We start from the raw sequence: 10,935 nt of genomic DNA, 5'->3' as shown, positions 1-10,935 counted from the left end.
GACTGTGTGAAGTTTGCATGTTCTTCCTATGTCTGCTTGGGTTTCCTCTGGGTGCTCCGGTTTTCTCCCATGCACCAAAGAAGTGCAGGTTGGGTTGATTGGCTGTGCTAAATTGCCCCCTAGTATCAGAGGCTACTAGCAGGGTAAATATGTGGGGCTACGGGGATAGGGCATGAGTTGGATTGCTGTCGGTGCAGGCTCAATGGACCGAATGGCCTCCTTCTGCACTGGAGGGATTCTATGACTAATAATGTACACAGTGATCCACTATCTCTTGTTAGTACTTTTCTAATTGATGCGTTAAGGTGATGATGAAGTTGTTGGCATTGCTAGTTTTTGTGGAATTCAAGGTTCTTAAAAAGCACAATGTTGCCTCTCCAACTCCTTGATGTGGTTATGCCGGCGTTGGACTGGGGTAAACACAGTAAGAAATCTCACAACACCCGGTTAAAGTCCAACAGGTTTATTTGGTAGCAAACGCCACTAGCTTTCAAGTGCTGCTCCTTCGTCAGGTGAGTGGGAGTTCTGATCACAAACAGGACATATAAAGACACAAACTCAATTTATATGAATGATTGGAATGCGAGTCTTTACAGCTAATCAAGTCTAAAAGGTATAGACAATGTGAATGGAGAGAGCTTTAGCACAGGTTAAAGAGATGTGCATTGTCTCCAGACAGGACAGTTAGTGAGATTTTGCAAGCCCAGCCAAGTCGTGGGGGTTACAGATAGTGTGACATGAACCCAAGATCCCGGTTGAGGCCTTCCTCATGTGTGTGAAACTTGGCTATCAGTCTCTGCTCAGCGACTCTGTGCTGCTGTGTGTCGTAAAGGCAGTCCTGGAGAACGCTTACCTGAAGATCAGAGGCTGAATTCTAATCATTATTCATGTAAATGGAGTTTGTGTCTTCATATGCCCTATTTGTGATCAGAACTCCCACTCTGACAAAGGAGCAGCACTCCGAAAGCTAGGGGCGTTTGCTACCAAATAAACTTGTTGGACTTTAACCTAGTGTTGTGAGACTTCTTACTGTCTCCAACTCCTTGACAGTAACCCTATTTTAATACTAGCAATTAAAACGTTGCTAAAAGCAATTGGGAAATTATGGTCACAGAAGCTACAAAAGGGGCATTGGGATCAATAACCCACACTGGCCCTTGTTAGCAGAGGCTGAGTGCCAATGTCCCACCGCAATGTCCCTCTCAACACCGCCCCCTGCCGCCCACAAGCCAAGTTGCCCACCTGCGGACCGTGGGCGGGGCGGAGCGGGGGGGGGGTGGGCTAGGATGAGAGACGCCTTCCTATTGGGCGCGGGGGGAGGGCCGGTTTGTGTGCTGGACTGTGATTGGCGGAGAGGGAGGGGAGGGGTGGGGCCTCGTTCCCGTCCGCTGGCGGCCCGGGGGCTGAGGGGAGGGGGGGGTACGCGGACAGAGAGACGGAGGATGGCAGAGGCTGCTTACCAGGGCCACGGTGTGTGGCCGCTCTGAAAGTCGGAGGAGCTGGAGGGAAGGCAGAAACCTCAACAACGGGCGTCCCGTCCCCCAGGCATCGCAGGAGAGCGCGGGCCGGATTAAGCGCTGGGGGCCGACGGATTGTTATTGGGGAGCGAAAGCGAGAGAGCGGGTGCCGGCGGGCGCTTCAAACAAACACATCCACTAATAAATATTTCTCCACGTCCCGGCAGGAGGGAGGAGGAGGGAGGGGCGGCCGGGGGAAAAAAATTGGTTAAAAAAAAATAAACCCATTGGCAACAAACTATCCCCCCCTCCTCCCTCCTTCCCCGCCATTCCCTCCCCCCCCCCCCCCTCTCTCCCCCGGAGCCTCCACAACCGCCTTCCCCGCAGGATGAACTCGGTCAGGGCTGCCAACAGGCGACCGAGGCGAATGTCGAGGCCGCGCCCCGTGCAGGAGAGAAACAACGCCGCGGGTAAGGAGCTGGGGGCCGGCTGGGTGTGAGGGGGGGGAGAGAGGGAAGGGAAGGCGTCTGAGAGATTGTGTACAATCCTCCTGCTTCACCCGCGGGGGCAGAACAAATCATCCCCTCCCGAGCGGGCCTTACCACCACCCACCCACCCCCCCCAAGCGAATGGAGAGACCGAGGCTTCCCCCGGCTCCCCTCCCAGCTCAGGCCGCGCTTTGTTTGTGTTTGGCCATAATCCTGAGCTCTGGGAGCATGTTTGGTCTTTCCCCCCCACCACCTCCTCCCTCTGCTGTGTAAATCTGATATAAAATGGATCCTGTCGGATTAGCACCTTTTGGGGAGAGAGGGGAGTGCAAATAATCTATTGGTCAGGCTTCTCCTATTTGAAATAGGCTGAAAATTTGTGCCACAGTTTGTGCTGAGTTTCCCCCTCCCCTGAGTGGGATGGAGGGGTGTTGGGAGTGTTTTCACACACTTCAACCCCCCCCTCACTCTCTCTCTCCTTGCCCCCCTCTCCTCTCTCCAAATGGTGCCCTGAATGTTTGCTGCGTAGTTGGGTTGAAGAGCGTGTCGAAGATAACGCCACCAACATAGCTCCAAACCTCATCTGTTAACTGTTAGCCTGTGTTTGTATCCGAAGTGAATTAATTTCGTTTTAAGTGTGTTTTTTTTAAAAGCAGCTGCCTTGAAGTTTTCTTCTGCAAAGTTGCTCAGTTTTGCTTTTCTGACAAGGCCCCCATAAGCAAACCAAATAACTGTCTCGTCTTTGAACTCCAGAGCTATTGTATATGCGTGTTACTTTTTAATCTCCATGCATTTTATTTAAATATATATAAGAACATTTGCATTTTCAGTAATGTATGTAAAGTATCTTCCAAAATGATTTCGGCATTTTGATCCAATTATTGTTGATAAGGGTAATATTTTGTCTGGCCTCCTATAATGCTTGTTGTGTACACTTTGTTGTAGTGCCTGGAAAACTGCAGCCACCTTGATCAGAATTGCTGCTGTAATGGCCTCAGTGCTGATCATATGGTGTTGCTCATCAGATTGCAAAATGGTGTCAGGTGAGAAGTTGCAACATATAGGCATAAAATGAGCAATGCCAATTAATGTTAATTCATGACGACAAACTGTTAGAAGTAATGTACATAATTTGTACAGCTACTGTAGAATCAAATGAATTTCTTGTATAATTTTAATATTTCAAACACTGGATATTTGAGCAGCAACTCTGTTTTGACATGTGCATTTGCCATGCTCGAATTTCAAGAGAGTTGTTTCATTGGAGTGTAGTGTTTTATTGAATAGAACTTTATTGAACTTTTAGCCTAGCAATATACTTACCAATTGGAGAAGCTGAACTTGCCCTCCTTCGACATGAGAGGCTTTAATACTGATGCTCAAAATTGTGAGAGGTCCAGGCAGAATCGCTAGAGAGACTTGGAACGATCTTAGAATAGACTTGGAAGAACCAGAGAACACCATTTTAAACAATCTGAAGTGAGATGAGGATAAACATTTTTGCACAGTGAATTGTAAAGATCTGGAATGCACTGCTTGAGAGTCTGGTGAATGTAGATTCAAAAAGGGGAATTGGATAGCTATCTGAAGGGAGGGAAGCAATGACAGGGCTCAGAGAAAGGGTGGGTGAGTGCAACTTGTTAAATTATTTGTGCAGAGAGCTGACACAGGCTCCAAAGGCTGAATGGCCTCCTGAACTATAACTATTTTGTTGCTGTGTCATGTTACCCACACAAATTAGAAGTTTAGCAAAAGTTACGCAAATTGTTGAGGATTCTGGTGGTGTTGAACTAAAGTAATGCATCTAGGTACTAACTGTTATGTTTAATGTATTGCATAAATGGAATGACAAGTAACAGTATGTGATTTGTATTTAGGATATCACATGTCAAAAGGGATGAATGGTTGTAATTATGTTGAGCACCTAGTATGGTCTAGGAGGTTTCTCCATTGAGTAGTACACAAACCATGGCAATCAAAAGTTACATTGTAGGTTGGTGCAGAGTTATTTGATGCCCATTGCAGCTGAAACAGTAATATATTTGGCTTTATTCTCCTGTGGGGGGGAAAAATGTGATGGTGTTCTTGTGATTCACTGTGGGAATGGCGTGGACCTAGCTGTGTGCATTCCAGCTGCTGACACTAAGGGCTCATCTATAAATTCATTGGCACCCTTCCCTCAATGAAAGATGATGGATGCACAGCAAACGATCCATTTCAGAGGGGGAGGTGTCTTCATATGGCAGAACTTGTGATTGCTTTAAGTTATCCATATTTCACAGCTGTACAGAAGGATCTGAGTACACAGGTTTCAAACCATCAGCTTGGCTCTAAGGGTAAACTTGATATTCTGTGCTTTTGGCTGAGGAGGCCAGCCCTTGAAAAGTAGGTTCTGCAGCAAGTGCTGAACAAGAAGCGACCAGGTGGAATTATAGATTGGTGTCTGTTGCCAAGTTTCTGTAGCTACAAGTTGTCATGATGATGTATGCCAGCCAGAGGAAGTGTCATCATTTCTGTGGTAAACTGGTGACTCCCAGGTGCAAAGTTTAATGTTTAGGGCTTTCATTGTCATATTTGCAGGCATCCTTGAAGCTGATCTTTTGACATCCTGCTAATTGTCTGGCTCTGACTACTTTACCATATAGGACATCTTTGGCTATATGGCCAACGAAGCCACCTCTGAGTGCTAACAAACACTCTGCCTTTGTGGGGACTGATGCCTTTGATTACATTCTGCCAGGATATACTCGTGCTGCTGATAGTGAAGATGAAACTCGTTGAGTTGCTTTTGATAGCTGCAGGTTGTCTGTTTCACAGCTGTACAGCACATTGCTGAGAACACACGCTTTAAATCACCAATTTGGTCCCAAGGATTAACTTGAAATTTTACATGTGTCTTGCGAATTTCCCAAAGGTGGTGGCTGTTTTCCCTGTGCTTGTATTGTGTCCTGCTTCAAGGGTAAAATTGTCTGTCACCATGGACCTGGGCGGAACAGAATTTGAAAACCACTTAGTGGGGTGCTCAGTGTGATCAAGGGTGGAGATGTCGTATGACTATTTTCTTGACACTTGTCAGGGCGAACAAGTTGTAGCATAAAAGCGACGGTCCAAGCGTCTTTGTAAGTTTCTGTATTGGTGACCAATGCAGCAGCAATGGTGTGGAGGTTGCTGATCTGGACCCAATGTATTTTGGTCTTTGCAGTCCTGCGATTATAGACTGCTGTCTGACCTAATGTACAGGTAGACCCCTTCCATGTTTGCAGCAAAGGTAATAGGAGCATGGAGAAGAAGATGCCAAAGATTGGGGGCTAGGGCACAGCCATCTTTCTCCCCGTTCTCCACTTTGAAACTGTCATCAAACTGTGCAGTGCATGTTGTCACAGAGTAAGTAGATGAGTCTGAGAAGCTTTGCTGGACAGCCAGTTCTCTCCAAAACCTTGCAGAGTCTTGTACGCGAATGATGTTGAATATTAAGTAAAGTAAGGTTAAAGAGGATGTACCCTGTTCCCTACACTTCTTTTGTAGCTTCTGTATGGAGAAGAAACGTACACTATGCTTCCAGATATACTCAGTCTGCAAGTAGGTGGGGTCTTTTAGGTATTACTCTAGCAAAGGCCGTCCTTGTGATGCTAAGAAGTGAGATGCCCATGAAGTTGTTATAGTCTGTGACCTTCATGGTGATTTGTGGTCGGTGCATACTCGATGAGCTGAATGGTGGCCTCCTGCACTGTAGGGATTCTATGATTTGCATTATATTATTTGGTATGGAGCCTATTTTCTGGTGGAGAATGCTGTAAGGATGTGGGCAATGAATAGGACTTTGCGTGCTTGAGCAGTTTGGCTGGGATTCCATCCTTGCCATATGTCTTTCTGTTTGCTGAGCAGCCTTTGGCCTTCTCAAACTTGTGATTGAAGTTCTTCATTTAACTCAACCATGGTAAGAAGCTGTGACAGTGTCAGGCATCGCTGGGAGACATTTACCTCCAAGACCTGGTCATCACTGATTGTGTACTCACAGGAGTACAGCTCACAATATTGTTCAGCTCAGCGGGACTTCTGTTGGTCAGTACTTGCCAACTGCTGACATCACGGGAGGGGGGCCAACTTTGGTTGTAAGGTCAAGCAACCCCTTGCTCCCTTCATAGCTGGTAGATTTCTATTGTCGTTGTCAATTTGGGTTTCTTGACAGGAGTTTATCAGGTCTATATTCGCACAGTATCTCTTTTTTTTTGCAAGGCTCTCTTGGCTACTTTCAGGTTATAGTGTTTTAGCTGTTGGCTTTATTGTGCGTCAGGTAGTTTTGTTTTCTTTGTGTCAGTGACATGTCATAGCTGAATGGGTTTCAAAACTGGACTTGTGGGTTCTGCCTTCAGTGAGTAGTGCTTCATAGATGATTGAAGTTTGGAAGATAACTAAACTCATCGATACCACTATCAGCACTCCCTGGTGAAACTTGTAGTTGTTGTCATGATACTATAAAGTGCCGATATTTTCCCTGCTGCATGTGAGAGAGATGGCCATCATGTTTGGAAAAGGTGGGGAGATGGCGAAGCTTTGGGAAGTGCATCTTCAATCCTGTTCCTGGCAGTGAAGTGATCAGTGCTGCAGTCTGTGCTGTGATAATGGCAGGTGTGGAGAGAACACTGTCTCAGATCACATTTTTGTGATGCCAAGTCTAGTTGGTGCCAATGTCCAGACCTTGGGTGATGCCACGACACCTTTTGGTGATGTCTGCCCTGAAAGAAGGTGATGGTGATAGTTCTTTTGAGCTCAAGAAGATAGTGTCAGTTATTGTTGATTTTGCTGACCCCATGAGGGTGAAGTAATGTTGCTCATGAATCATTGTCTACCCTAATATGTTCAATGAAGTCACCCAGGATGAATATCCTCTATCCATTTGGAATGTTCCTCAGAATGATACCTAGGGAATTGTAAAAATGTTTTTCGCCTGAGATGTTGGCATAGAGTTTGTGCGTAAGTATGCATGATGTTGACTGCATCTGCTCTGAGGTTGCTACTGGTGACTCCATTGATCAAGTTAGCAGATTGCTTACTGCCTATGATGATTTTCACTCTTTCCATGCCTGTAGAAGGTGTAATTAATTTCAAGATATCTTCCCTGCACCCCCTTCAAAATAATGACTCCTCACTATGACACTAGATCAGCTCCTCGCTATATTCTGAACCACGAGCTTGGGACAACAAGGCTGGACTTGTACTACTGGGAGAGCGGCTTCTTGGAGTGCTGAAGGGAATGACTCCCCTCTGTGGCTTCAAAGAGTGACTCCCGTGCCCAGTTCAACCCCCATATTTGTGCGTTCCAGCCAGCCCCCCAGCTCAGGCCTCATCTCACCAGGTCATGATTCTTGCCTTCACTCCATTACTGCTGTTAATTGCCGACTTACTGGCCTCCATTGATGGTGGTACCAGAAGGCTGTTCCTTTTTCAGGGAAGAAGCAGGAAATTGGCAGTTTTCATCAATAAATGTTGGCGATCTTGCTGAAGTAGCATCAGTGAATAAGAACATAAGAACAAAAGAAATAGGAGCAGGAGTAGGCCATCTAGCCCTTCGAACCTGCCCCGCCATTCAATAAGATCATGGCTGATCTGTCGTGGCTCAGTTCCACATTCCCGCCCTCTCCCCATAACCCTTAATCCCCTCACTTATCAAAAACCCATCAACCCACGTCTTAAAAATATTTAGCAAGGTAGCCTCCACCACTTCAACGGGCAGAGAATTCCAGAGACTCACCACCCTTTGAGTGAAGAAGTTCCTCCTCAACTCCGTTCTAAACTGCCCCCCCCTTTATCTTGAGGCTATGCCCCCTAGTCCTACTATCCTTTTCTGAGCGGGAAGAGTCTCTCCACCTCTATCCTATCCATCCCATTCATCATCTTATACGTCTCAATGAGATCTCCCCTCATTCTTCTAAACTCTAACGAGTACAAGCCTAATTTATTCAGCCTCTCCTCATAGCTCAACCCCCTCAACTCCGGCATCAGCCTAGTAAACCTCCTCTGCACTCCCTCCAAGGCCAAAATATCCTTGCGTAAGTACGGCGCCCAAAACTGCACACAGTACTCCAGCTGCGGCCTCACCAATGCCCTATACAGCTGCAGCAAGACCTCCCTACTTTTATATTCAATCCCCCTCGCTATGAAGGCCAGCATCCCATTCGCCTTCCTGACCACCTGCTGCACCTGCAAGCTGGGTTTTTGCGACTCATGCACAAGGACCCCGAGGTCGCTCTGCACCGTCGCCTGCTGCAGCTTTCAGAAAGGAAGAAAATTAGTGGGGTTAAATTAGGGAAAAACAACTCCAGACAGTAGAGTAACACTTGAATGGTCTAGTAATATATACAAGTGCTAGAATGTGGCTGCTGCCATAGAAAAGTGAAATGTGATTTTCATAAGCATGTTTATTTACAATTTGTTGCTTTTAAGAATTTTAGTTGATAGGTCTGACATGGCAGATAATAAATGGTGGAATATAATAAATAGGAGCCGGAATAAATCTTGCAGCCCTTCAATCCTGCCCTGCCATTCAGATCACGGTTCATCTTCTGCTTCATTCTTCTCTCTCATCCTATCCCCATGGTTTTAAGAGGCAGATTGTTTTAGTGATAGTAATATCTAAATTGAGCACAATCTTAATTACTTTTGTGTGTATTGGAATGCAAATTGATTTTTCAAAATTTATAAATCCGTTTGCCTGCAGTTGGAATGCAAAATGTCACTGGTTAAATATTAACTGCATTTCATTGAGAACAGTAGACAGTCAGTGTAGGTTTATTTAGCCCTAAATCTGTAAAAGTGTTAGGAATACTTATCTTTTGTAATGAAGGCTCAACGCTTGAATTGAACACAAACTAAATTTTCCAAGCTTTACTATTGTCCCTTACATTCCGTTTGTTTCTCATTTCACTGGTTTTCATTTTAATGCAATAGGTCAGTGCAACAGCTGGTTGTCAGGGGTTGATCAAGAGTTCCATGGAAATGTGGTCAAGGGAACAGGAGGCTAGGTATCGTGCACAAGTTGGTGCACAATCGGGCAGTTGGGAGGAGGGATGGTTAAGTGTTTGGGGATGATGCAAGGGGGAATTTGGCTTGATTGGGGGGGTAGGATGAAGCGAGGGTGGAGATGTAGGAGACAGTTGAATGGTTGGTCTCAATCTGTTTGACAAAACTGCAGAAGCTCTTCGCATTTCTCCTTTTTGGTGAGGGTGGAAGAGGTGTTTGAAGAATTGGTTGTTTTCAAAGGAATGAAGATTTGAATTAACTTCTCTCCAGGAAGATTCTGTTATAATGACTCTTTTGGCAGAGGCCCAGTAGTGTATGATGGGATCCAGGCAGTCCTGATGACTATAGCTGTTATGTGGCAGATAAGTTCAAGCCTCTTGGACTTAGGAATTGAGATTAAGTTCATGCCATATCAGGAGAGCAGCCAGGGTGGGCCAGAATTAATTATTTGCTAGGGACTAGAGCAATAATGGAGGTAAGGGAGTGGTTGAAGGCCAAAAGTGCATGGAATTGGTAATGTTTAGAGGGATGTAGGTGGTGAGAGGTATAAGGAAATGGTTAGTCATGGCTATGTGTGATTGACTAGAGAGGATATGGGAGATGGTATGGGTGGGATGTAACTGAATATGAATAGGTGAATTTGTATCGAGGAAGAGCTATACTGATAGATCAGGCGATATGAGAAGTTTGGCCGTAGATCAAAATCGCTGTGAGTGAGTTGCTCAGTGTTAAGGCTGGGAGAAAAAGAGGGAGACTATTTTGATACCATCTTTATGGTGTGGCGTTGGGTGACTTTAAAGGAAAGTCTACAGGCAAGCGATGAGCTTGAAGAAGACTACATGTGACTTATAAAGTCTGATGTTCTTTGGGGCATGAAGTTGAGTTGTAGACTCAGTGGACTTTCTCTGAAAAATCAAGAACCAGTGATCAAGTTTGGAGCTGGCTGCAAGAATGGAGTGAATCCAGGAGGTACTTGAGGGGAAGAGTAAAAGAATATTAGGCTGAAAAAGTGCACAGAGAAGTGATGTGCTGCTGTTTCTTATCATTGCTTAAAGTCTGTTCCCTGTCCTGGTTCGAAAAAAAGAATACTTGACTTGCTGGGCAAGGGAAACCATCAAACGCAGCTATACAGATGCTCTTAATTTTCACTTTTCCTTGAGCTTTTCACGTTTGGTGGATGGGTGAGAAGAAAGATTTAAGGAAACCCTTGATATTGGTGGCTGTCATCACTCGAGTGATTTTGGAGGCTATTTTGGCAAAATAATTGAGGCATATCATCACTCGATATGATCCAGTCAGATCTGATAATTGATGGCCCATATGAAGGCTAGACGTGCACCCTTGGAATTGAGATAGTGAAGTTAGGTTTGGAGAGACACAGGGAATTAGCTAGAATAAGGACATCAAAGTTGGAACTGGAGCACTTGGATACCTCCATGGCTGCAGAAGTACTGGCGAGAGGAGGCAAGGATGGCTAGATTATCAATGGATAGGCAGTCAGCAGTTTAGAAATAGTAGTGACTTGGGTGAGATTTGTTTCCCACAGACAATGCAGGATTTTGAGAGTAAATAAGGTGAAGTCGTTGCTGCTGGCAGGGGCTAAAGAATGCTCCTTAATGTTGTTGGAAAAAATCGAGACAGGAAATCAGAAATTTTTTTTAGTGCAACAAGTTATGGAATATATTGCCTACAAAGGGTGGAATCGAAACAATCAATAGTAATTTTAAAAATAATAACTGCTTAAAGGAAGAAAATGCAGGGCTTTGGGGAAAAGAGCAAGGGCAGTGAGGTGTCGGTTAGGTGGATTGGCCATGCTCAATTTCCCTTAGTGTCCAAAGATGTGTAGGCTAGGTGGATTAGCTATATAGCCAATGCACGAGATTATTTGGGGGGGGAAGAAACGAGGGGCGGGGTGTTGGAAGAAAGGAGGAGGGGGTTGGGGTGGGGGGGTGGAAGAAAGGAGGAGGAGA

General features: G+C 45.4%; 1 protein-coding gene across 1 annotated transcript in view; it reads left to right on the top strand.

Moving 5' to 3' along the window:
• The first annotated feature begins 1,803 nt into the window (after window positions 1-1,803).
• The window catches only part of LOC145351054 (F-box only protein 11), a 130,229-nt gene continuing 121,097 nt past the window's right edge, over window positions 1,804-10,935 (top strand). The window contains exon 1 of the mRNA XM_080200654.1: window positions 1,804-1,927. Coding sequence (XP_080056780.1) covers window positions 1,846-1,927 — 82 coding nt within the window. The 5' untranslated portion in view covers window positions 1,804-1,845. The remainder of the gene's footprint in view (window positions 1,928-10,935) is intronic.

The sequence above is a fragment of the Carcharhinus amblyrhynchos genome, chromosome 12 (assembly GCF_965287045.1).
Source record: "Carcharhinus amblyrhynchos chromosome 12, sCarAmb.v2.hapA, whole genome shotgun sequence".
Taxonomy (NCBI): domain Eukaryota; kingdom Metazoa; phylum Chordata; class Chondrichthyes; order Carcharhiniformes; family Carcharhinidae; genus Carcharhinus; species Carcharhinus amblyrhynchos.
Note: the sequence above shows the minus strand (reverse complement) of the source record. Positions and strands in the feature narration are given on the sequence as shown.